Source organism: Mirounga angustirostris, unplaced genomic scaffold, assembly GCF_029215605.1.
Source record: "Mirounga angustirostris isolate CCGP_5_RB_7025 unplaced genomic scaffold, mMirAng1.0.hap1 SCAF_14, whole genome shotgun sequence".
Lineage (NCBI taxonomy): Eukaryota > Metazoa > Chordata > Mammalia > Carnivora > Phocidae > Mirounga > Mirounga angustirostris.
Window position 1 is genome coordinate 12,523,080 of NW_026991722.1, and position 23,505 is coordinate 12,546,584.

Sequence of the window (23,505 nt, forward strand, 5' to 3'; positions counted from 1 at the left end):
ACCCCCAAGCCTCTCCTGGGGAAGATGCATTTAGGGTCTGTCGAATATAAATAAGCTTACTTCCAAACAGCAACACTAAAGCAACAGGAGACTAAGCCCCAGGCAGTTTTTCTCCTCCAAGCCCTGGTCCTCTAATTGAATGCGTCTCTATTTATCAGAAAGAGTGGGAGACTGCCCAGAGACCTTGATTAGCACATGAGCAGGCTTGCCGGAACCCCTTTCTCTGTTAGGAGCAGCCTTGGAGAACTGTCAGCAAAGGCCTTCATCCTGTTGAGAGAAACTTCAAAGGCCCCAGATGAGGAAAGAAGTGTCACTGGAAAATGTTGAAATGACAAATAGCAATATTTCCGCTGACAAAAGATGAAGATGAAACAAATGTTAGAACAGAAAACATGGTTTTATTTTGCCATGCTCTCTCTAGAAAACTGTCATCAAGGTCTTTAAGTGAAATGAAAAATGTGTCGATATAACAAGCACACTAGAGCCAACTTAGATTTCTAACAAGGAGAGTCATCTTTGAAATAACAAAAGCTTACAAAGTAATGAAAAATCTCAATGAAGAAAGTAAAGCACATGGCCCCGAGTAGTCTTGGGCTGCGCGCTTATTAGACAACATTAGAGGTGGAAGGTACTTAGGGATCGTCTGGGCAAACCCTTTCCCGTTACAAAGGAGGAGACTGAACACAGAGGACTCTAAATAACTTGCTCAAGGTCATATAATTCGTTAGTAACTTCTGAACTGTTGGCAATGTTTCCTCTCCATCCATGGAGCCAATCTCTGGAGTCTTCGCTCTGCAAAGCCATCTTTGCCCAGTTATTGAGGTGGCCCCGATCCGGGCTGAAGGTCAAGGTCACCAGATGCTGGGACCTCGAATGGGCCTCGCTGTCTTTGATCCACTCTGCACTGTGCTCATGAGCCACATACAGACTGGCCCAGACAGGCTCGGTATGTGAGTCAGCGGATAATGAGGGAGAGGCGGCCGAGGGAGACGGAGCTCCAGGGGTTGCAGCTGTCCCCCACTTTCCTGCTACGAAGTGATGGGCATTCTAGAACTGCTCTCTGGGGCATACAGAATAGTGTGAACTTCTTTGTAAAGAAATGTTGAAAATCTGGCCTGAGAGAGATTTTAATATGGACCCTAGAGTCCAAGAGAACTCATCTGATTCTGAACTTTGAGAGTTAAGGTAGGAGGCAGGAGAGTGGAGTTGGTGGGAAACGGGGCAGCCAGGCCAGGCTTCTCTGCCTGTATGTTCTCTGGGACAGATGCAAGTTGGGACACTTTTCCACAAACATGAGGCCTCTCAACTAAGCACACTTTTTAAAGGGAGGGCTACTGAGGAAATAGATTTACCTAGACACATATAACAGTAGAGATGACTGAAATGAGTTGCCAATAATCAAAATTATACATTGCTGGATAGGAATGGACAAACTTTACAACGAGCTTTGAAGAATATCCTTGGTTTAATATAGAAAGAACAGGAGGAAACAATTTAGACAAGAATATTACAAATTCCAATTAGTATTGTTCGCTAATTCAAGAATTCATCACGCAGACTCGCATGCGCGCACACACACACAGACCCATATGAAAAAGAAGTTATCAAAAGGCTAGAACGTTTGTGAAATTTAAAACATAATTACCCAAAAAAAATCAATAGAGGGACTAGGATAAAATATTCAGGAAATCTCTCTGGTTTTAAGAATGGAAAACAGAAAAGTTGAGCTGTCCATGATCAATTCAGAGAGTTCAACACTAGATGTTGATGTCCTCTAGACAGGAAGATAGGAAAGGAAGAAATAATCACATCAATTGTACCACAATTCATCAATTCCAAAATGATCTCAGCTCTAAAATGCATTATTATTTCATGTATTGCTAAGGAAATAAAGGCTGTGCCAATCACATTAGGATACAATAACTTATTTCACTTGAATTTTTATTTTACAACAATGTTGAGAGTTCTTTTAGGTGTATTTAGATGTGTATTTTATTACTTCTTGTTCAAACATAAAATCAGATATTTGCAAAATAAATTACAAAATAACCTTGAAGCCTGTTCAGAATTTGACTCTTTAAATAGTTATGGGGCTTAAAAGCATAGATGTTCGTGGTTTTTTGTCACGGTGTTGTTTATTGCGCCATCAGAAACTTTGGTATGTGGCCATCACCAAACCCCACCAACCATGAGCAGACAGAGCACTAGCTAGTGTCTTTAGGATTCTCTTCTGGGCTGCTGACACCCTTTCTGCAAGCTTCGATGTCAGCAGCTGATGGGTAATCCTATAGCACAGCTTCTTCTACTTGCCCTTCCTTAGGTTTTATAAATCATGGTCACTGCTTTGCAACAGAATAGGGGATTTTTACTCATTCCACCAAACATAAGGAATCACTTCTCTAAAATCAGATTTCACATCACAGTTCCACTTTAATAATTTTTGGCATTCACAGTAATTTTTTCGTGCCAAGTAGTAACATAATCTTCAAAAATTAATGGCAACTATATGCAACACATATAGCACCAATAACTTGACGTGAAAAAAATAAAAACTACGACTAAAAACAGGTACAGAATGACAATGACATCCAGACACATCTTACTTTCGGAAATGTAAAGATGTACAAAACTGGCTCTTCGTGTGAAGTACAGTGTAATATTGAGCTTTTTTGTCTAGTTTTTATTATTTGTTTTTCTGTGTTCATTTGTCCAGTATTGAAAGAGGCACGTTGAAGTTTAAATTTATCTTCACTGTGAATTGTTTCCTTTTCTGTATCAAATGACAGCATTTCTTCCTTTCAATTCATTTCCTTAAAGTCTAGTTTTTCTGAGATAGCTCGACACCTACTGTCCTTTTGTTTAAATTTGCCTGATATATCTTTGCTCATTTTACGTCACTTTATTTGAGATATGATTATTGAAAACCACATTTTGCAAAATACTGTTCTTTATGTTCAATCTGAAAGATTTTTGTCTTTTAATAGGGAAGTTACATTTAGTTTGATTATTAAACTTAACAGTCCTATTTTCTTAGCTAACTGCATTTTTATCACACTATATTATACCATGATTTCTCCATTCTTTGGTTAAATTTCTTTTTACTGTGAAATGTATCATGCATACAACCCAACAGAGATACCAATGGATATATTTAAAGGTTAATAGTAAATTTAACAAACATCTAATATCCACTATTTGGCTTAAGAAACTGAGTATCATGAATAACTTTGAAGCTTCCTGTTGACCTAACTGATCACATTCTTTCCCTGCCCTGAATTTAATAGTATCCTGTATTTTGCATTAAAAATTCCTGTATTTTTTATAGCTTTATATATACATGTAGATGTATATATATCTTAACAGCATCATGATCAGTTTGCTTACTGTTTAACTTTGTGCAAATGCAACTGACACCTTTTATTTTTGCTCTGCATTATATTTTATGCTGATAGCTGTGATTAATTCATTTTTCCCAATATATGGTATTCCATACAAATTTGTACAACCTCCGGAAGACACCAGTACATTACAATCTATATGAAAGGTGCTAACAATGTGAAAAGTGCCCCAGAGCTAAGCAAGGTGATGACCCTGATTCCATTGTATGAATACAACATAATTTATTCATTTTAATAATTCAGCATTTTTCCTAGGGGGTTTTTTCAACGTTTTTTCTTGCCATGAGAAACAATATTGCTATGAGCATTATTTCACATGTCTTTTGAACATTTCGTTTCTCTAGTAGGGAAGCAGGAGTGGGATATCTGGTCATAGTATATACAAATGCATGCATTAGTGAGCTGCTTTTCTCTTGCTAATCTGTCTTTTTGTTAAAGAGTCTCAGTGAAAACCTAAGATGGGTGGAGGTCAAGTTTTCCTACCCTACAAAAGCATAAGATGGACTGGACTTCTATCCCTGGCTTGGAAAATGGAAGAAGGAGAAAGACCCCAGTGACCGCTAAGAAGGAAACAGGAACTTTGTACCTACAACCATGTAGAGCTCAATGCTGCCAGTAACTTGAATGTCCCTGAAATGGAGTCTACCTCAGAGCCGCCTCAAAGGAGGGAGGCAGCCCTGCTGGCGCTCTGACTTTGACCTTGTAAGACTGGGCAGAGTCAAGTCTACTGACCTACTGAACCGTGAATTGGGAGACAACAAATCACGTTGCTCAAGCCTCTGAGTCACGGGTAACCTGTCAAGGCAACAAGAGAAAACCAACAGAGTAGGTGAGCTTTGCTTGTGATAATTTTGTTGGTCCAAATGCTTTTAAATAACCAGATCAATGTTATTTTAAATTAATTTTTTCTAGTTGTGTTTATCTTTGATGGAAGGAAGCCAAGAACTAAGACTTATCACTGCTCAATTAAGGCCAAAGCAGGTTGATAGAAAACAGACACCTGACGCTCTTCCAAGCCTCATATTATAAGTTCCTTTCGTTCATCCATACAGTTTTGCAAGGAGCTAGGATGTCAGTACGTCCTAGCTCCTTTGTCCTTGTTGTTTGTTCTATGATAACTAAATGACAAAAGGGTCAATCCAAGACAATGGTTGATGGGTAGAGGGGTGGAGATCCACCTCAAGTTCTGTGGGGAAAGAGAAGGAAGCTAACACTCAGAGAAACAACAAAGCTGGAAATGGAGAGTGAGCCTAAGACACTTGAGTCTACGGTCCTAGTTATTCCTCAGGTACTTTTTTAAGCTTGAGACGAGATAATAAATTGCTTTTTTCTTAAGTTAGACAGAAATGTGCTTCTATCATTTGCAGAAGAAAAGCATCTGTGCTGAATTACTTTATTAGTTTCTTGTCGATGCTGTAACAAATTATTATAAGCTCTAAGCATGAGTTCATGATGTCAGAGCTCTGCTGGTCAGAAGTCCAAGGCAGGTCTCAGTGGACTAGAATCAGGGTGCCCACGGGGCCATGCTCCTCTCTGGAGACTCTAGGGCAGAATCCATTTCCCTGCCTTCTTCAGCTTCTCCATTCACATTCCTTGGCTCAGGCCCTTTTCCTCCATCTTCCAAAACCAACAACATTGTTCCGCCCTTCATCCATGGTTGCACTTCCCTCTGAGCTCTTATTTCTACTTTAATTTGCTTTCTTTCATTAATGATATTGAACATCTTTTCATATATTTATTGACCTTTTCTGTTTTCTTCTTTGTGAAGTAGCTCTTCAAGTCTTTACCCATTTTTCCATTGGCTTGCCATTTTCTTACAGACTCTTTGATGAAAATACTTTGTTTTAGATATTTATCTTTTAATGGTTAAATGTGTTAAATCCTCATCTCCTGGCTTGAGCTTATATTTTTATAATTTTTATGGTATATTTTAAATGTATTTTAAAGTGCATGTATTTTAATGTAGTTGATTTTGTCAATTGTTTGCCTTATTTTGCTTTTTATATATTAAGATATCTTTCCCTTCCCTAAAGTCACAAAATATTCTGCTATATTTTCTTGTAAAACTTATAAAATTTGGTTTTCATATTTTGGTATTTAATCTCTCAGTAATTAACTCTGTTTCCTTTTCTATAAGGAAGTTGTCTCAGCATACTGTATTAGGTTATCATTTCCCTAATGACCTCTAATGCCAGTTCTGTCCCATTTCCCATTTTAATATATGAATGAGTACGCTTCTGGGCTCTCTTTGGTACCATTAATCTGTTGGTCTATCCCTGTGAAAACACCACACTATATTATTAAAACTTTATAATAAGCTTCAATATCTGGTAGAGCAGAACTCTGCAACATGATCTTTTTCTCTAGAAGTGTGCTGGGTATTTCTGGCCCTTTGCTTATTCCTATAAATTTTTAAATGAATATACTTGTCAAGTTCCACAGAAAACATTGCTGGAATTTGGATTGGAATTACATCTATAGGACAGGTAAGGGAAAACTGATGACTTTTCAACTCCAGGTCTCTCTATTCATGATATGAAATATCTCCCTTTCCTTTGGCCATGTTTAATGACTTTCAATAGCATTTCTTAATTTTCAACACAACAGGCTTGCTTATCTCAAGTTATTGTTACTGAGAACATTATATTTTTTAATTCAAAACTAACTACGTTTTCTAGCTATTGCTTTTTAAATGCATGAAAATGCAATTGAGTCTTGTCTAATAATGATAGTTAACCAATTACATGCTGGGTACTGCTACACCAGGCATTGTTCCAACCTCTTTATGTACCCATTAAGTCCTCTCAACAACTCTATGAAGTGAGTCCTGTTATCATAATCACTTTCGTATTAGTTCCTCGGGTGTTATGGCCTGGGATGCAGAGGGGCCCTCCTAGGACCTTTGCAGTTTTGAGACCCCCATCTGGGCCAGGTTTTAGCTGTATAGAACATTTCTACTTCACTAGAGAACTCCTGAGCTACCCCTGGCCCAGAGATTTTGAGATCACTGAACCCTGACCTTGACATACTGCTTCTGGTCCCCTCCGGGGACAGAGAGATCTCAGCCTGAACCCCAGTCTCCTTTATTTGGAAAGCCAAGAGGTCTGAGTAAAGGTTGACAGGTGTCCTTAGCTCATGGTCAGTGTTCAGACTGCAGAGGGCTGTCTGACCGACCTCCCATGGCCTGGTACCTGCCCACTGGTTCCTTGGTTTGGTTTCATGGGTTTACCATTTAGTACATTTGGTACCATTTACCAAACTGTACATGTTAAATATGTAAAGTTTATTCTGTATAAATTATACCTCAATAAAAGTGTAGACTTTTTTTAAGTAAGAGGTGGATATGAGATTAAAACTAAAAGATACAGGCTTTCTAGCCCTGTGGATTCACTTTTGGCCAAGTCTTCTTCAGAAAGTAGGGTCCCTGAAATGAATATGGCCTAACAGAAAACATATTCTAGCTTGATGAACTTTAAGTAAGAACTTGAATATGAATGGTTCAAGTAACTGTGAACTGTGAATCCAAAACAGAGTCAGGAATAACCACTCATTAAAAAAAAAAAAATGGCCAGCAGCAGTTAGCGGTAATGTAAATAGTCATGTATTTTGGTGGGGGGAGGTTAAAAACCAGGACAACTTTCTAGAGACCAATTTGGAAGAAGTCTCAAAATGTGCCCAACTTTTATCTTGACAGTACAATTATTAGGAGTATTTCTTTTAAAATATGCAGGATGTGAGCAAATATTTAGTACATTCATAAGAGTATAGTATGTAATTTTAATTACCTAAATTGTCTAAAAGTAGATCTAATAGTAGAAAATATAGAGAGCCATACAATTTGACACATCAAATTGATGACATAGATAACTACCTTGAGGAGAGTTTATGGCAAGTAAGGGTAGAAATAGCTACAGAAGTCTATGATTAACTTGTGCTAAAATATGTTTGTATTTGCATACATAGAATTGGGAAGGATATACATCATTGATAGGGATTTCAGGGGCGCCTGGGTGGCTCAGTTGTTAAGCATCTGCCTTAGGCTCAGGTCATGATCTCGGGGTCCTGGGATCGAGTCCTGCATCGGGCTCCCTGCTCAGTGGGGAGCCTGCTTCTCCCCCTGCTTGTGCTCTGTCATATAAATAAAATCTTTAAAAAAAAAAATAGTGATTTCATAGTGGTAAAATTGTGGGTGACTTCAGTGTTCTCTAGTACTTTTCAATAGTTTCCAAGTTGCCACCACAATACAAATCCTTTTGTAAGTCAAAAAAATACTGCAGGGAGGGCCGTGCGTAAGCACAACGTGGGCGTATGTGGTTAAGTAGAGGGACACTGTCCTGACAGCTGCTTCACATGAAGGTCCCAGGGTGGGGGGTGGGGGCAGCTTCCGATGAAAAGGGAATGGAGGGGACTACGTGGCACGTTCAGAGCTCGGCCTCCTAGCGCAGGCCTGAAGGTTTATGGCAAGAGGATGTGAAGGAGTCGTCTTCCTGGGGGCCTGTGTGAGACGTGGGACCCGCAGGGCGGTCTGTGTGATCCTGCCGGGGCAGAGACACTTCATCTCGGCTATGAGCCTGGGTGGCTGCAGGCTTTACCCCGTGGTGTTCGCCTCTGGCTGTGTGTGCAGTGGGGTTGGGCTCTAGCCTCTCCCCGGGAACCCGGGAGGGGAAGTGGGCAGAGCTCTGAGGTCACTGCAGGATGGGAACGCGTAGGGAGGGCTGGTCTGTGAATCCCAGACATGCTCTGCAAGACGCCCGCAAACAGTGAGAACAGACAGTGAGGAGCAGGCCGTCCTCTGATAGGCAGGTGAGAGCAGAGTCGATGAGAAAGAGGAGCTGACCGAAGCCCCCGAACAAGCACAGCCTTCTCGGCCCCAAACTGTGCACGTGTGATGCGTCTCTCAGTGGCCGTGGAATATTCGGTCAGGACATTCACACAGACTTCCCAGGAGCACACGCTTTATTTGGGCATTCAAAGCATCCCACCAGTTTGGTCACAGGAATCTGCATTAAGGCAGGTGGGCAGAAGCGAAAGGAGTGTTTACAGCAAGTGCACCTCCTTATGGGGAGCAGAACCTGCCACAGAACAAAATGCTCTTGGTGCTGTGGTGTGTGATGAAGAAAAGGAAGGGGTGGTCTGCGCAAAACCTTGGTTCGGGTCTGCTGCTTCGAGCGTTCCTGACCACGGCTGTGGCCCCCGCCGCCTCCGTGCCCTCTTCGTTCACTTCTACAAAGCACTTGTGCGCCACCTTGGACATGGGCACGTTCTTCTTCGCCGACATTCCAGAAAAGTCTGCCTTGGCTTCCTCAAACGCATCAGTCATACCTAAACTTCGGAGAAAAGACTCCAAGTCGTAACTCTCCTCCAGCTTCAATCGGGGAAGGAAAACGTGAACTTTATCCTTAGTCATCTTTTCTGGATTTGTCCAGGCTCTGAACTTCTCGTATGTTAGGGCTTTTTCCACCTGAAATAAGGAGGAGTCGAACCTTAAAATGGACAACAGCCTGGTGCTCTCCTGCCCACTCAGCCCCTCTCCCCTCCATGACACTGTCCAAGAAAATCTACAGAGATTTCCTGTACCACACCAACATTTTCCCTCAAATTCTCATCTTTTCCACTGTTTTATGGATATAAGAGGAAAAATAGCTAAAAAACACTTAGAGAGGGGAGATGCTTTTTTTTTTTTTAAACTATCTGTACCAAACTCATTTCAAATGTTTTTTAGTTTGGAAAGTTCTCATAACCAAGTGATTGTATCCATGTGATGCACATTAGTATGAATCACAGACTGTTTGACCAAAAAGAGAGCATGGCTCAGAACTCTGATGGGCGAGAGCAGGAAAATCAGGGATCCTCCAAACAGGAAGGAAGACGTGGCTTCCGGGGAGGGGAGCACAGAAATGGAGAATTCGACAACACTGTGGCTTCTGGCATTCTTGTTCATCTTCCGCCTGCCCTGGCGTTCGCCTCAAAGCCTCCAAGACCCATCACTCGGTCTGTGTGTCCACAGTGAAAAAAGGGAAGAAGCTTCCACTGCTTCTCCCTCTTTTCTTCGCCACCTGGAGCCCAGGCGAATGTTCCTCTCCAGCGACGGCTGTGTGGACATTAGCTCGAATTCCCAGACTCTCCTCATCTTCTTCTTGAGTAGCCATGACAGAGCTCACCTTTGACTTAGGCCAATAGCTTTCCAGCTCCACGGAGAAACCAGGGACACCGGGCAGCCCCACCCTCAGCGTCCTGCACACAGGTGTACTGGAGCTGGACTCTATCTCTGGCAAGAGTCCACTGTTAAACCCTCAGTCGCCTGAACTCAGCCAGACGCCAGAAATGAGTTGTTCCCCACCCCCAGACAGCTGGGTAACAAGCCCACTACTCGTCCTGACCTCCTTACAAATTTACTTTCTCCCACCCTGAACTTTGTTCCTTTTCTGTCATGGGAAGAAGGCCCTCTCCTCCCGTCCAAGAAAAATTCTTCACCTGTCCTTGAGACACCTGCTACCCAAAGTGTGGTCCCTGACCAGCAGCATCTACATCACCTGGAATCTCATCAGAAATGCAAACTCTCAGGCCATCGCCCCCTGAATCAAAAACTGCCTTTTAACAAGCCACCCAGCGGATTCCTACGCATGTTACTGTTTCTCAATATGGCAAGTACTCTCCTTGCCTAGTACTTTTTTGTTCAATAATTCCTGGGACTCGACTAGCCCCTCTTTCAGAGTAAAGCAGAGTGTTCTGATAATTTTGGAAGCCTCACCTCGCTTCCTGAGAATGGGTCCTCACCACCAAATCCACTCCTGGATACATGCTCAGCAGAAAAGCAAACACAAGGTCACTCCAGACAGGAGATGCTGTTCGCCCAGGACTCCTAACAACCCTCAACTGGAAATTCCTCATGTGCTACCTGACAGACGGACACAGAGAAATGCGCTCAGGCCGTCTCCACAGACGCTCAGACGCACTGGCCAAGGCTTACCAAGGCAAGATCGGCGTTGTCATCCGGAAGGACAATGACCATGCTCAGCTCCTGCCCCACGTACGGCAGCTCCAGTACCTGAGCGTGCACCTCATCCACATACCCCAGGTTAAATTTAGCGAGCTTAAACATCATCTGCACGGTCTTTTTCTCCTAATGAAAAATACGGAATTAAAAGCAGATCACTGAAAAATGAGCAGGGCTTAGGAAAAAGGAGATAAATCTCATCTGCAGAACCTCTAGGTCCATGGAAGAGAATTGCTATTTCTGCGCATTATGCTGATAGATGCCAAACCTCATTATTACATATTAGTATTTTTTTTTTAAGATTTTATTATATGACACAAAGGGAGAGAGAGAGAGAGAGAGACAGCGAGCGAGGGAACACAAGCAGGGGGAGTGGGAGAGGGAGAAGCAGGCTTCCCGCGGAGCAGGGAGCCCGATGCAGGGCTCGATCCCAGGACCCTGGGATCATGACCTGAGCCGAAGGCAGACGCTTAACAACTGAGCCACCCAGGCGCCCCTACATATTACTATTGAATACCACATGCTCTTGTCCCAGCAGATCAACTATTACCAGGTGGGAGAGAATAAAACTGACGAACGTAGACATAAAACCCTACATTATTTTTGGAAGAAGTTGTGTTTTTCACTTCTGAGAAGATGCATTAGAGAAGAGCACTCCCAGGGACCTTATAATTAAAGATTATTTATCCAAGTTAAGGGGAGAATTAACTAATATTCAGGTTTGGAGGCTGAAGGATGCGGTTAGAAAAGATGGATAGACCATAGAGACTTATATTTTTATTCTGAAAAGTTGCTCAATTATATAACTGGCTTCATGGCTTTGGTTTTCTTGGAGAGAGGACCTTGACAGGATTTGTAATGTCCACCATTTCTAAAGCTTGCATCAAATGTATTCTAGACTTTTAAATCTGTGTGCGAGGGGCGTCTGGGTGGCTCAGTGGTTAAGCGTCTGCCTTTGGCTCAGGTCATGATCCCAGGATCCTGGGATCGAGCCCCGCATCGGGCTCCCTGCTCTGCGGGAGGCCTGCTTCTCCCTCTCCCACTCCCCCTGCTTGTGTTCCCTCTCTCGCTGTCGCTCTCTCTGTGTCAAATAAATAAAATCTTTTAAATAAATAAATAAATAAATCTGTGTGCGATATGCTATCATCAAGTTGATGGAAGCCAAATTTCAAGCTAATTGCTACTGATGCCAACCATCATCATCCCCAAAAGTGAAGGGACAAAAGTGTTGTTAAAGTTAGGCTTTAAGTCTAGAGGTCTGACACCCAGCATGATGACCACAGTCACGAATACTGTAGTGAATACTGGAAATTTGCTAAGAGAGTAGATTTCAGGTGCTCTCATCACAAAAGTAACATGATAACCACGTGAGGAAAGTGTATGCTAACTGGCTCGACCAAAGGAATTATTTCTCTATGTGAATTATATCCAATCATCATCTCACACACCTTATATACAATTATTTAAAAAGATCCAAAAATAAAGACAAAGTTAGCCTGAACATCTGCTAACCCTTTTTTTTTCTTGTGTTCAGAACTATATAGCTAGGAGTTATAAGGCAATCTACAGGCATAGTTGGCACTGACATTGTAAGAACGTGTCTGGGTAAACACAGAGTGTCAACACAAACATAATACCAAGGGTTAGAAGAAATTTTCTTTCAATCCAAATAATATGGCCAAAGAGAGAAGAATCAGTTTGACATAGGATGCAAACACAAAACTATCAATATAAAAATGATTTTAGCTTCTCTCTTCCCCTCTCCAATAAAAGATATAGAAGGGGTGTGAAATTCATTGAGAAATATAGTATGAAATACATTATTTTTTCCATTCATTCACAATCTTTCCCAGCACATTACTTTCTTAAGAAAGTTAGCAGTACCCCCGAAAAATATTTTCCTACCTGGTTGATTTTGAAGGGCATACCCCTTGTGTGCTTTCTGTCAAACTGCTCATTCCACTTTCCGTTGAAATAGATGGCATTCACGAGAACCAGCTTAGTCAGCGGATCAACTGTCCCAGCACCCAGGATCTCTGAAATCTTACCTGCCAAGCATATCAGAGAAGTTTATAGCCATCTGGGGAAGAGGGGAGAGGAATAAACATTCTTTTACAACAACAACGCTCCTGACATCTGAAGCTCGGCATGGCTGAACCAGGCTGGAATCCTGTCTTCCCGGAGGCCTGAGGAACAGGGTGATGGGATGTAATGCCGAGCACTCACACCCTGTGGCATATCCACCCTGCTCGTCCCTACACAGCAATCTTGAAGCGGGCAGGTCAACTCTCATTTTGCCCTCAATTTATAGATGTAGAAATTTAGGTCAGAGCATTTGGCTGACATTTCGCCAAGGTCACACAGGTTCCAAGTGGCTGAACTGAGACAAGAGTCTTGCTTCTCATTGTAAACTGCCCAACCTTGGTGCCATGATTTTTCAACCACGCTGCTGCTGGCATTTCCCGCCAGATCATTCTTTGCTGTGGGGAACGTCCTGTGCATTGTAGGATGTCCCACCAGTAGCATCTCCCCAGCTGGGACAACCAAAACGTCTTCAGCCATTGGCAAATGTCACCTAGGGGCTGATTCTGGCGGAGAATCATTGCTCCACGCCAACCTTCAGATCTCATTTAGGTGAGGAGAAGCTTCTGAAGGATGAAGGAATACGCACCTGTAAACGGGTAAGGCAGTCCTCCTGAAGGCAGAGAATGGGGGAAGGAATTCAGGGGTACAATAAAGGGACCCAGACTGAGTTCTCCAATGAGACTGGCGACAAGGTGATCCCCAATATTCCCTACGGCTCTGATATTTGGGGGAAACATGCTGGCAGTCAATCTGATGAAGAGGAAGTGAGTGATGTAGGGAGGGTGATGTAGAGAGAAGCTTCTGGCTTCCCTGAGTGACCCAGTACTGCTGGATCGACTGGAGAACAAGAGACCACTGCACATACGACGTAGGAAAACGTGGAAGGCTCTGCCCTGCCAACAGCCATTATTTTATTGGCTTTCAGTACAATCGTGGGCCCTGCCGCTGCCGGACACACAGCAGGTGCACCCTAACGCGCGCTGGGTGGGCACAGAAGAAATAAGTCATTTAACGCCCTCCCTGCCCCCCCCCCCACATACTTCTGGAAGTCTCTCAATTGTGTTAGGTACTCCGAGTGCTTGAAAGCACGCCCTTCTCTGTACTCTAGTCAAGCACTGGCGGAAATATTCCTGGTAAGACAGAGCGTGGTCTGGACAGGGGAGGCCTTAGGCTCCGCGGGAACTGCATTTCCAGACTCTGCGGCAAAGATCACGCTCTGAACGCAAACTCAGCCTCAGCCCCAGGACAAAGGAGGGAGAGGCCTGCAGATAAAACCAGCTGCCCTCATCACCACTTATACAGGGAGATAAGGGGAACTGCTGCCCAGTGTCTCAGTCGCCCGCAGCTAAACTGAATGATGAGGGCTCCCCCACCCCGACCCCTCCCCTCAGATAGAAGACTGATGGGCCCCCAAACAGCACGCCTTTTTCGGGGACTTTCCAGCACAGTCGGGAGGGGAGTGGGTCTGAGATCCTTACGCTAAGTTTATGGGGTTTTTAGAAATCACCACTCGGCGACCTCGTAAGCCCGAGAAAAGGAAGCGAATTGCGCCGCTGGCCTAGAAATCCAGCAAACACACACCAACAGGCCACTGGCTACAGGGCCCGAGGGACACGCGGGAGGCCACGCCCCCGCGGCCTCGGCTGTCCCCCCGCTGTCCCCCCTTCCACGGGCCGAGGCCAGGCAGTGAACACGCCTCACCCTCCGTCCTCTGCGTCACCCAGTCGTTTATGCGTCTCCGGCATCCTTCCGTGTCTGCAGCAAAGGGCAGCTCTTCCAGCTCGGCCTCGTAGAACTTCTGGCAGGATTCCCTAAAGGCCTACGGACACAAGAGACCGAGCGTGCGCTCGAAGTTCGCACCCGTGAGAAACCCCTTCTTTCCCTCTGAACCATTCCCAGCGCGACCTCTGCCCGCACGGGGCCTCCTGCACTTGAAGACGCATCCGCGCAACGGACAAAAACCGCACGGCCCGCAGCCCCGGGGCGACGCCGCGCCGCCGGCCCGAGGCCGCTCACGGTCTGCGTCACGGTCTGCGTCACGGTCTGCGTCACGGTCTGCGGAGAAGCCGCGAGAAGCCGCGCAGGGAGCCGAGAGCTGCCAGCTTCCGGAACGCGGCCCGTGGCTGGCGGGCATGCGCAGAACCGCCCCGGGCCTCCCTGTCGAACACTTCCGCTCTGCGCTGACTTCCTGGTTGATTTTCCGTCTGACGGTCTGTCTGTGTGCCAGGGACTCCGCTTTGACCCGTTTTTGTACCACCACCACCAACCCCAGTGTCTGAGCTTTGTGAATGAGCGAGAGGCTCCCTAGTGGAACCAGATGATCCAGAAATCCTACGCGTCCCCCCAGGAGGGGAATGTGACAGGCCTGGGGGCGCTGTCCTGGGGGGGGGGGGGCGCGGATCAGGGAAAACAGTGGAAGGGGTGAGCCTTGGAATGTCAGCTGGGGTCCAGTCAGGAAGTGCCTGCACCCAATACATGAAAACCCAAAGATAACTCACCTCACAAACACTTGGTGTCAGATATAATGTGCCTGGCAATTGGCTCCCATCCTCCGCCCATCTCCTGTTCTCAAATATTTTAGCTTCTACAGCAGAGAGAAAATGTAGACAGAAAGAGGAGCCAAGCAACTGAGAAAATGGGAAGGTGGCTCCTTGTGTCCCCAGTACCCCCCCAATGGCAAACCTCAAAGATCAGGCTGATGTTCAAAAATGAACATCAGTTAACCGGAAGATTCCTGGGACCACTGGTGCTCATCCTAGAAGACCCAGAATTATCTCCAGTGATACTCAAGCCCAGAGCAGGCGACCTCCAGGGGGTCACACCCAACAGCAGCCAGGGGAGGGATGTATCTGCATCTCACAGAAAAATCCTTGGAACTGCCAGCCAGGAAGATGGCCGGGTTTGCCCAGATCCCTTCATTAATCTGAGCCAGCAACACTCTGCATGGTGTGCGACATACTTTTTCGGCCCTCGCTCGTTGCGTGACGGCAGGCTTTTACTGGACTGGGGACCTTGAGAATTATATGCTTCAGTACATAGGAAGTGCACAGATTTAAAACCTCAGTTTTATGGCCCAAGTTTAATTTTCCAGAGACTATTCTGCCAGTAGTGTGCAAGAACCTGGCTGGACCTGGAGAGATCCATCAGGAAAGAATTAAAAGAATGGTGCAGAAGATCCGGTGAGAGTGTGGACCCAGGCAGTGGTGGTGGTGATTCAGAAGAGGGGACAAATTTAAGAGGCCTTGAGAGACGGGCTCTGCAGGAACCGCCCAACAAACAGAGGTGAGCCTGGGGACAGCCATGTACACACATGGGACGATGTGGTCACTGAGGCACAGCGGATCAAGGGGGAGAGGCAGGTCTGGGTGCAGGAAGAAGGACATACTGAGATTGATATCTGGGAGGGATCTATCAAAAACAACTTTAAGGGCGCCTGGGTGGCTCAGTCAGTTAAGCGTCGGTCTTGGGCTCAGGTCATGATCTCAGGGTCCTGGGATCGAGCCCCACATCGGGCTCCCTGCTTGGCGGGGAATCTGCTTCTCCCTCTCCCTCTGGCCCTCCTCCCCACTTGTGCGCTCTCTCTCTCTGTCTCAAATAAATAAAATCTTAAAAAAAAAACAAAAAGCAAAAACCAGCTTTAAAAAGGACATAATTCAGAGGCAATCATAAAATTCAAAATCATAATTACAGAAGTACAACTCTAAGTACATTTTTAAGGCAACAGAATTATACTTTATCTCTGTTCTTCTGCAGTTTCAACCTTATTTGCCATTTTTTTAACATCCACGCGCGAGTTCCACTTACGGGAAGGAAATCACACGTCTTCTCTCCAAAGAGCCTGTTGGCAGTTCTGAGCAAGTACTGAGTGCCAGATTTGTTAACCTCCGTGAGAAGTGACCGGAAACCTTGGTGAATATCTCCGCCTCTGTTCAAACAAAGCACCTGGTAACAGACAAGGACACGGACTTGTAACACTGCCATCTTGCTCCCACAAAGAGCTATCTCCAACGACCCCTGTGCTGAAAAATCACTAAGGATCCCATCTTGAAAGGCTTTTGGTTTAACCCTCCCACAGCGCCTTTCCACGGGACACAGTTGACATCTGGGGCCACTTGGCGGCTGGGGCTAGTCCGCGCCTTCTAAGACATTTTGCAGCATTTCTGGCCTCTGCCCACTAGATGTCAGTAGCACCTCTCAGACAACCAAGCTGTGGGGACAGTGGCCAATGTCGCCCCCAAGTGTAAACCCACTTAGAAAGGCGGGTGTGAGAACTCAGGAGAGAGACAGAACAGAGCAAAGAGGTAGCTGGAATGAATCTAACACAACCTAGGGAATACGAGACTGAGCAGAAATCAACCGAAAATACTTCAGCAGCAATTTCATAGAAGTTCTGCAGACCAGACTGGGACTTCCATGTCAAGTCGGAGCGGAAATTAAGGTTGTTCCTCTGTCTCCCAATGGCCCCAGTCCAAAGCCTCCCTCCTGCAGCAAGCTGGAAGAAACCACCGCCAGAGGCACTTCCAGAGGGCTCCCACGCACCCCTGCTATCGATGGGGAGGCCATGTGCATTGGCAATGTCCTGGGACACTCACAAGACTGTCAAAGAAACTTAAGATAACAAAGAGGTTAAAGACAACTTCCCTAAAGTATTTGTCACTACTTCGTTTGTAGCTCAGGTCCCACAGAACCCGTTTCAGATCAATCAGATTATACATTCCCTCTCAATAATTCCAGAGACCGAAGTCCACACTTGTGCTGCTTTCTTCTAGTGCATAATCATACACTAGAAAGAACCCATTTAACAGCAAGTCCATTCAAACAGCTGCATTTCAATTTGATATATAACGTTAGCCAAAACTTAAAATGTAACAAAGGTGAAATTTGGGGACTTCTTGTGGGACAGAATGCTAGCATGCATACCTGGGACATCTGGGTGGCGGTGTTTCCTTTGGCCCCCATGAAGACCATGGCCAGGGCAGAAGAGATGCTCAGAGGGGAGAAGAACACATTTCGGGAGCTGTCCTCTTCACCCAACATTTTTAATAAGTTGATGGCAAACCTGCCATTTGCTTCATGGAGATCCTCCATCAGGGAAGGTCTGTATGGAAAGCACAACACGGAGGCACATTAGCCACGCCCACTGTCACGTCATCTGGCCATGAGCACCCGTCGGTGGATGCCGGGGGTGCTCACAAGAATAACTGCTCCCCCCCAGACACCCACGTTGAATCTCCCAAACCTCCGTTATCTTGCTCGGCATCAGGGACCTTGCAGATGTGACTGACTGAATTAAGGATCTTGAGATGGGGAGATTTCCTGCAGTATCCAGGTGGGCTCAGTGTAATCACTGGGTCCTTATAAGAGGAAGGCAGGAGGCTCAGAGTCAGAGAAGGAGATGTGACAAGAGAAGGAAAGGTCAAAATGATGCAAGGCCATGGACCAAGGAATGCAGACAGCCTCTGGGAGCTGCAAAAGGCAAGGAAACAGATTCTGCCCTAAAGCCTCCAGAAAAACATGCAACTGTGCAACACCTACTTTGGACTTCTGACCTCCAGAACCATAAGATAATACATTTTTACTGTGTTCGGGCACTCAATTTGCAGTAAGATGCTACAGCAGCAACAGGGAACTAAGACACTGGTTTCCCTGAGTCTCTGTGCTGCTCCACTCGAAAACATTCTAGAAAATAAAAGGACAAATAGTCACCCATAATCCCATGACCCTGCAAGCTATCCTTTAAAATATATTTTTAACTCAAAAATTTTGAAGCTACACAAGAAAAACAGATTCCAGTTTGGAAAATCAGCAAATAAGCAATACCAAAAGTACTGGAATCTTCGCCTAGAATAAGGGTCATCATGCATTATGTTTATTTTTATCAACCAGTGGATCATCACGTGATACTTCTGTCAGTTTCGCAGAAGACTAGCAGCACCTCCTGCAGCCTTCTTGCAACTGTATCTCATTAGCCTGGTTGGGGGGGGCTCCTGGATTTCTCAGGGGCAGGAGAGGAAAGAGGAGCTCAGTGGGTGGGAAGAGGACAGGGAGACAACTCAACCAGAGCCTCTCCAACGGTTGACTGGTTCCTTGAAAGCTCCTTCCTATTTTTTTCAACAGAAGACATAAGATGTCTCTGATTTAGGAAGAAAAAAAAAGTGTGATGTCAAACAAGTATAAAGGCTGCACTCTAAATACAGATTCTCCAACAGCTACAACCAGTGCAAATTCAGGTTTAAAAGAAATGATTTAAAACATCAACCAAGGGGCGCCTGGGTGGCTCAGTCGTTAAGCGTCTGCCTTCGGCTCAGGTCATGGTCCCAGGGTCCTGGGATCGAGCCCCACATTGGGCTCCGTGCTCTGCGGGAAGCCTGCTTCTCCCTCTCCCACTCCCCCTGCTTGTGATCCTGCTCTCACTGTGTCTCTGTCAAACAAATAAATAAAATCTTTAAAAATAAATAAATAAACAAAAATAAAAATAAAACATCAACCAAGGGGCACGTGAGGGCTCAGTAGGTTAAGCAGCAGACTCTTGGTTTCAGCCCAGGTCATGATCTCGGGGTGCTGGGATTGAGCCCCACGTGGTCGTGTCAGGCTCTGCTCAGAAGTGAGTCTGCTTCTGGATTCTCTCTCTCCCTCTCCTTCTGCCCCTTCCCCTGCTCATGCTCTCTCTCTCTCTCAAATAAATAAATGGATACATCTTTTAAAAATAAATAAACAAACAAACATACATTAAACAAGAGAATACAATGATGACAAAGCTTGCACAGCAGGATGCTGTACTCGACAGGTTATTTCTTAGAGGACAAAAAGGAAAGTTTCTCACTGTCCTCACCCACAGAAGCCTCGCTGCAGAGCCTTCCACTGCAGGGCTTGAACCCAAGAGCTGCAGGTGTGGGGCAGCCGATGCGTCTGCAGTGGACAAGTCCCACGAGAGAGAGCAGCATCCAGCCCGTCTGCAGGCCACCTCCGGCCCCACATTGCCCCCCACACCTCCTTGCCTTGCAGTGGAGGACTGTTCAGAAAACAAACGAGGAGCCAGGGGGAGACGCAATCTGCACGGCACTCGGCCTACCACAAGGTGGCACCAAAGAGACCCAGAGGAGGAGAGAATTCACTAACCTGGAGGTGAGGGACACACACACATCTGGATTTGATCCTACCTGAGCCTACGTGTAGGCTGTGTGTGTGTGTGTGTGTGTGTGTGTTTTGCAAAGGAGTGTACTGGAATATCACATCAATTCCAACTTTACATTTTAACTGCTCTTAATGTCAAATGCCTACTTCTGGTTTCTTCCACCTTTCCTCTTCCTTCAATTCATTTCCACATGGGCAGGTGCTGGTCACGGCATTTCCCACCAGCGTCTGCCCCCTAGCAAGGACACCCTGGCACACACTCACCACTCCGGCACCTCGGGGGTGTGTCCCAAGTCACACCCGTGAACACAAAGGAGCTGAACAGGATAACCGAATGACTCTCTTTCCCCCACTTCTGCTTGGTGCCCCAATCTCACGTGTACATTAAGCTTTTGAGAGGGTTGTACTTGAAACAAAGTGGAACTTGCCCAATAAATCTAAAAAGAAATGAATTTCGGGGCGCCCGGGTGGCTCAGTCAGTTAAGCATCTGCCTTCGGCTCAGATCCCAGGGTCCTGGCCGTGCGTCGGGTTCCCTGCTCAGCAGGGAGTCTGCTTCTCCCTCTCCCTCCGCCTCCCCCCTGCTTGTGCTCTCTCTCGCTTTGTCTGGCTTGCTCCATCTCAAATAAATAAAATCTTTAAAAAATAAAATAAATAAAAATAAAAGGACTGAATTTCAATATAATACAAAACAATACATCTGGGTACCAGGGCACCATTCCACTGTGTCATAAAAACACAACAACGTGGAAAGGTTTGATTTCCAGCCTATAAAATGAATTGGCATTACGCTAGTTTTTCTTTTACTGGTGAATGAGGTCAGGACAATGAAAGCCTGTCCTCGGGTCTCATAGTAAGAGCAGCAGTCTTGAAGCAGAAGCCTTGTGCTTCCAAGGATGAGACACTGCTCCTCCTGGGGCCCCCGAATGCCTGTGGTCTCCCCGCTCCACTCTGCCTTCCCACGGACACCTCCAGAAGTGAACTTATACAAAGAGCATTTATTATAGAACTTTCCTTATATGGGTTAGAGAAGAAATGAACAACAAAGGCCATAATTCCTGACGGGGCACTCCCTCCTCCAGCAAGCTGGAAGAAACCACCGCCAGAGACACTTCCAGAGGGCTCCCGGTTACCCTCTGTAACCGGATAATTTACAAAGTGCTAAGGAAGCCCCCAGAGAAACGGAATAAATTCTCTCTGGAAGCTCAGGAGAAGGTGAGGGGCGAGCTGGCTTTCACGCATTGGGCAGGAGTGTGTGTGAGGCGGTGAAAGGGGAGGTGAGTGCCCTGGGGCAGTGGTGGGATTGGCAGGAGACAGACCTACCGTGGCAGGTGGCGTAGGTCTGTGTGGGGCGGAGGGGCTGGGTCTCTGTGCTTGGGTGACACGGGTGCACTTGGACAAGAAGTCTGAACTTGAGCTATGGTCCGGAAAGGCAGCTATGATTTTTAAACAAAATGTTCTATAGGAGCACACTGGGTTTTAGGAAACTCAGTGGCTCTCCACGGAGCCTGGAAAAAGGCTGGAAAAAGGCCGGGGAGCCTGCTGGCCGCCATAGCTCGGCGGCTGCCAGACAGGGGGGAAGCAGGAACCGAGTGCAAGGTGGCATTGCCCGGCGGCGGGGTGACCCATCACAGGAGGGACAGGGAGCAAGGAGAGTCAGGGAGGACGCGGAGGCTGGTTAAAAACAAGACACCAGGCCCCAGATGGGAGTTGCTTATGCTCAGCCCCAGATGCAGAGCCTTAACTGAATGACAGTTTCGGCTCTCCCCGAAATGGAATCTTAAACCAGTCAATCAGGAACGGCCTGACCAGCCCTAGTGAGGTCAACCGCCTGCCAGACCCCTGCCATCCACCAAAGGGAAGTAACTTTGCAACAACCAACCCTCTGTTTGGCCAGTAGAGCTTCCTTGTTACCACTCCCTTCTGCTTAGAAGTCTTTGCTTCTGTACAGCTCCTCGGAGCTCCTTTCTGCCTGCTAGACTGGATGCTGCCCCATTCGAATTCATCTGTGCTCCGATGAACTGAACTTTTTAATATGCCTCAGTTTACCTCTTAACAGACTCCTAGCTCACTGATGCCTGGGGCAGGTGTGACCCATTGGAAGTTTCTATGAGGAGCCAGATGGAATGAGGAAGTGATACATTCCATTTGAGATGTGCAGACTATGGTATGGTCCCTGGGTCCCTGTAACAAGGCAGCCAAGCGATGTTTGGAAACACAGGCAGGTTACTGAGTCGGGCACAAGTCCCAGAGCAAGAGATTGGGGGCCCTTAGCACCCAGACTGCGGGAGATCCTAGGCAAACGGGATGATTACAAGGTACATAGAGGCGTAAGAAGAGAAACTCACCTAGTTTTTAAGAATTCCCAGTATTTGCAGGTAGGAAGAGGAAGAAGACAAGGGCAGGACCCCAGGGCAGCCCGAGGCTGGAGGAGGAGGACTGGCGGGGAGCACCGGCGGCGGCGGCAAGCAGCAACCCCCCTCCCCCGCGCCCCGAAAAAGCCTGGCCAAGGGGCGGGAGCAGGAGCTGAAGAGAATCTGGGAAGTGGGGAGTCCATTAAATTAATTACTGTGGCCGCGGACGAGGTGGAAACAGGCCAGGAAGCATTTTCTCAAGCTCAGGAAAAGCAGCCAATGAAGGGCAGGTGAAAGATGCGAAAGAAAGAATAAAGAAAGAAAGGCAAAGACTATGGAAGAAAAACAGGATACGGGAAGGAAGGGGAAGCCTGGGAGGGAGGGAGGAGGCAGAGGGAGGGGCCTCGGAGCGTACCGGCCTCCCCCCGGGAGGGGGCGCTGACCCAGCACCTCCCCGGAACTTGCCCAAGGCGCCGGGGACCTTGCAGGCGCGGCTGCTCGGGGCGCGCCGGCCTCCCTGCTGCACCCGCGGCTGCTCCCACGCGCCCTCCCCAGAGCTGCCGCCCGGCAGTCTCCGGCAACAGCAGCCCGGGCTTGGGTGACCGGCCTGTCCCTCCGGCTCGCAGATCGCGGCGCGGTGGCGTCGGCGGGCCGCCGCGTCCCTCCCCCGCGGCCCCAGGGCGAGTCTGCGCCCCGCGCTCCGGCGCTGGCTGCCTCGGCTGACCCCGCCAGCCCCCGCCTTAGAGCCCCCCGCCGCTGCCCGGTCCGATCACCCCCCAGCCAACAGCCCCCCCGCCGTCCTCTCTTCCTCCCTGTCGGCCGCCTCCTGCCGGCCTCCCTCCCCGCCCGGGTCCCGCGCGCCGCCGCGCTCCCGGCGGGGGGCGCCCGCCCCGAGTAGCTGGCGACCCGCGCGCTTCCCAGCCCCGGTACCCGGGAGATTCCTGCTCCTGCGGCGGCGGCTGGTCCTCCAGCTCGCTGCCTGCTTGCCCGCAGCTGCGATCCCGGGCGAGGCCTCCGGCGGCTGACTCAGAGCCGTCGGGGATCGCTCGGCACCCGTGTGTGCCCGCGGGAGGAGCCCGAGCCTCCCCCGCAGCCCTCCTGCCCCGGCCTGCGTGCGCGTGGCTCGTGGGGGAGGCTGGGGCCGCGGACCTCTGAGGGTGTCGGCGGAATGCCTCCCGCCGGCGACTGGTTTGTTTCCTGGTTAGTGCGCGCAGTATTCGCGTTTGGGGGGTGTGCGTGTGCAAGGAGGTTTCAAAATTGGGACTTCACTTTGGAAATTAAGTAAAAGCAAGAGCAGAGGTTCCAGGTCCTTAAAGCTAGTGGCTTCCCAGCTGTTTTGGTAGGACACCCATCCAAACGATTGTTGAGCACGATCTCTGGTATCAGTATTCATATTTAGAGGTGCTAATATGCTAAATACTAACATACGATAAACGCTATAAAAACATAAAAATTTCCAAGAATGAGAAAAAAATTGATTCGAAATACACATTTTTTGCACTCAATTATTTCGAAACTTAATGAGATCAACGTGATGGA

General features: G+C 47.1%; 1 protein-coding gene across 6 annotated transcripts; it reads right to left on the reverse strand.

The window, feature by feature from the left end:
* Positions 1 to 410: 410 nt before the first annotated feature.
* LOC123852527 (serpin B8-like) lies at positions 411 to 23,030 on the reverse strand. 6 transcript variants are annotated; one of them, XM_064578763.1, is made up of 7 exons: positions 21,961 to 22,172; positions 17,401 to 17,578; positions 16,285 to 16,422; positions 14,182 to 14,299; positions 12,301 to 12,443; positions 10,369 to 10,521; positions 411 to 4,193 (listed from the first exon to the last, which is right to left on the reverse strand). In XM_064578763.1, exons 1-7 carry the CDS (start codon positions 22,167 to 22,169, stop codon positions 4,170 to 4,172), a joined length of 963 nt encoding a protein of 320 aa, XP_064434833.1. In that variant the 5' UTR covers positions 22,170 to 22,172; the 3' UTR covers positions 411 to 4,169. The 6 variants fall into 6 exon arrangements, with proteins under 6 accessions (XP_064434833.1, XP_045742540.1, XP_064434829.1 ...); XM_045886584.3 differs by lacking the exons at positions 411 to 4,193; positions 21,961 to 22,172 and adding exons at positions 8,337 to 8,859; positions 22,897 to 23,030; XM_064578759.1 differs by lacking the exons at positions 411 to 4,193; positions 21,961 to 22,172 and adding exons at positions 8,337 to 8,859; positions 22,182 to 22,267.
* Positions 23,031 to 23,505: the final 475 nt, after the last annotated feature.

Coding starts and splice junctions, on each gene's coding strand:
- LOC123852527 (XM_045886583.3), bottom strand. CDS start 22,169: ATGGACTCCCCACTTCCCAGATTCTCTTCAGCTCCTGCTCCCGCCCCT. Junction 12,444..14,181: donor GGTGACGCAGAGGACGGAGG/GTGAGGCGTGTT, acceptor TATGCTTGGCAG/GTAAGATTTCAGAGATCCTG. Junction 10,522..12,300: donor TGCCCTTCAAAATCAACCAG/GTAGGAAAATAT, acceptor ATTTTTCATTAG/GAGAAAAAGACCGTGCAGAT.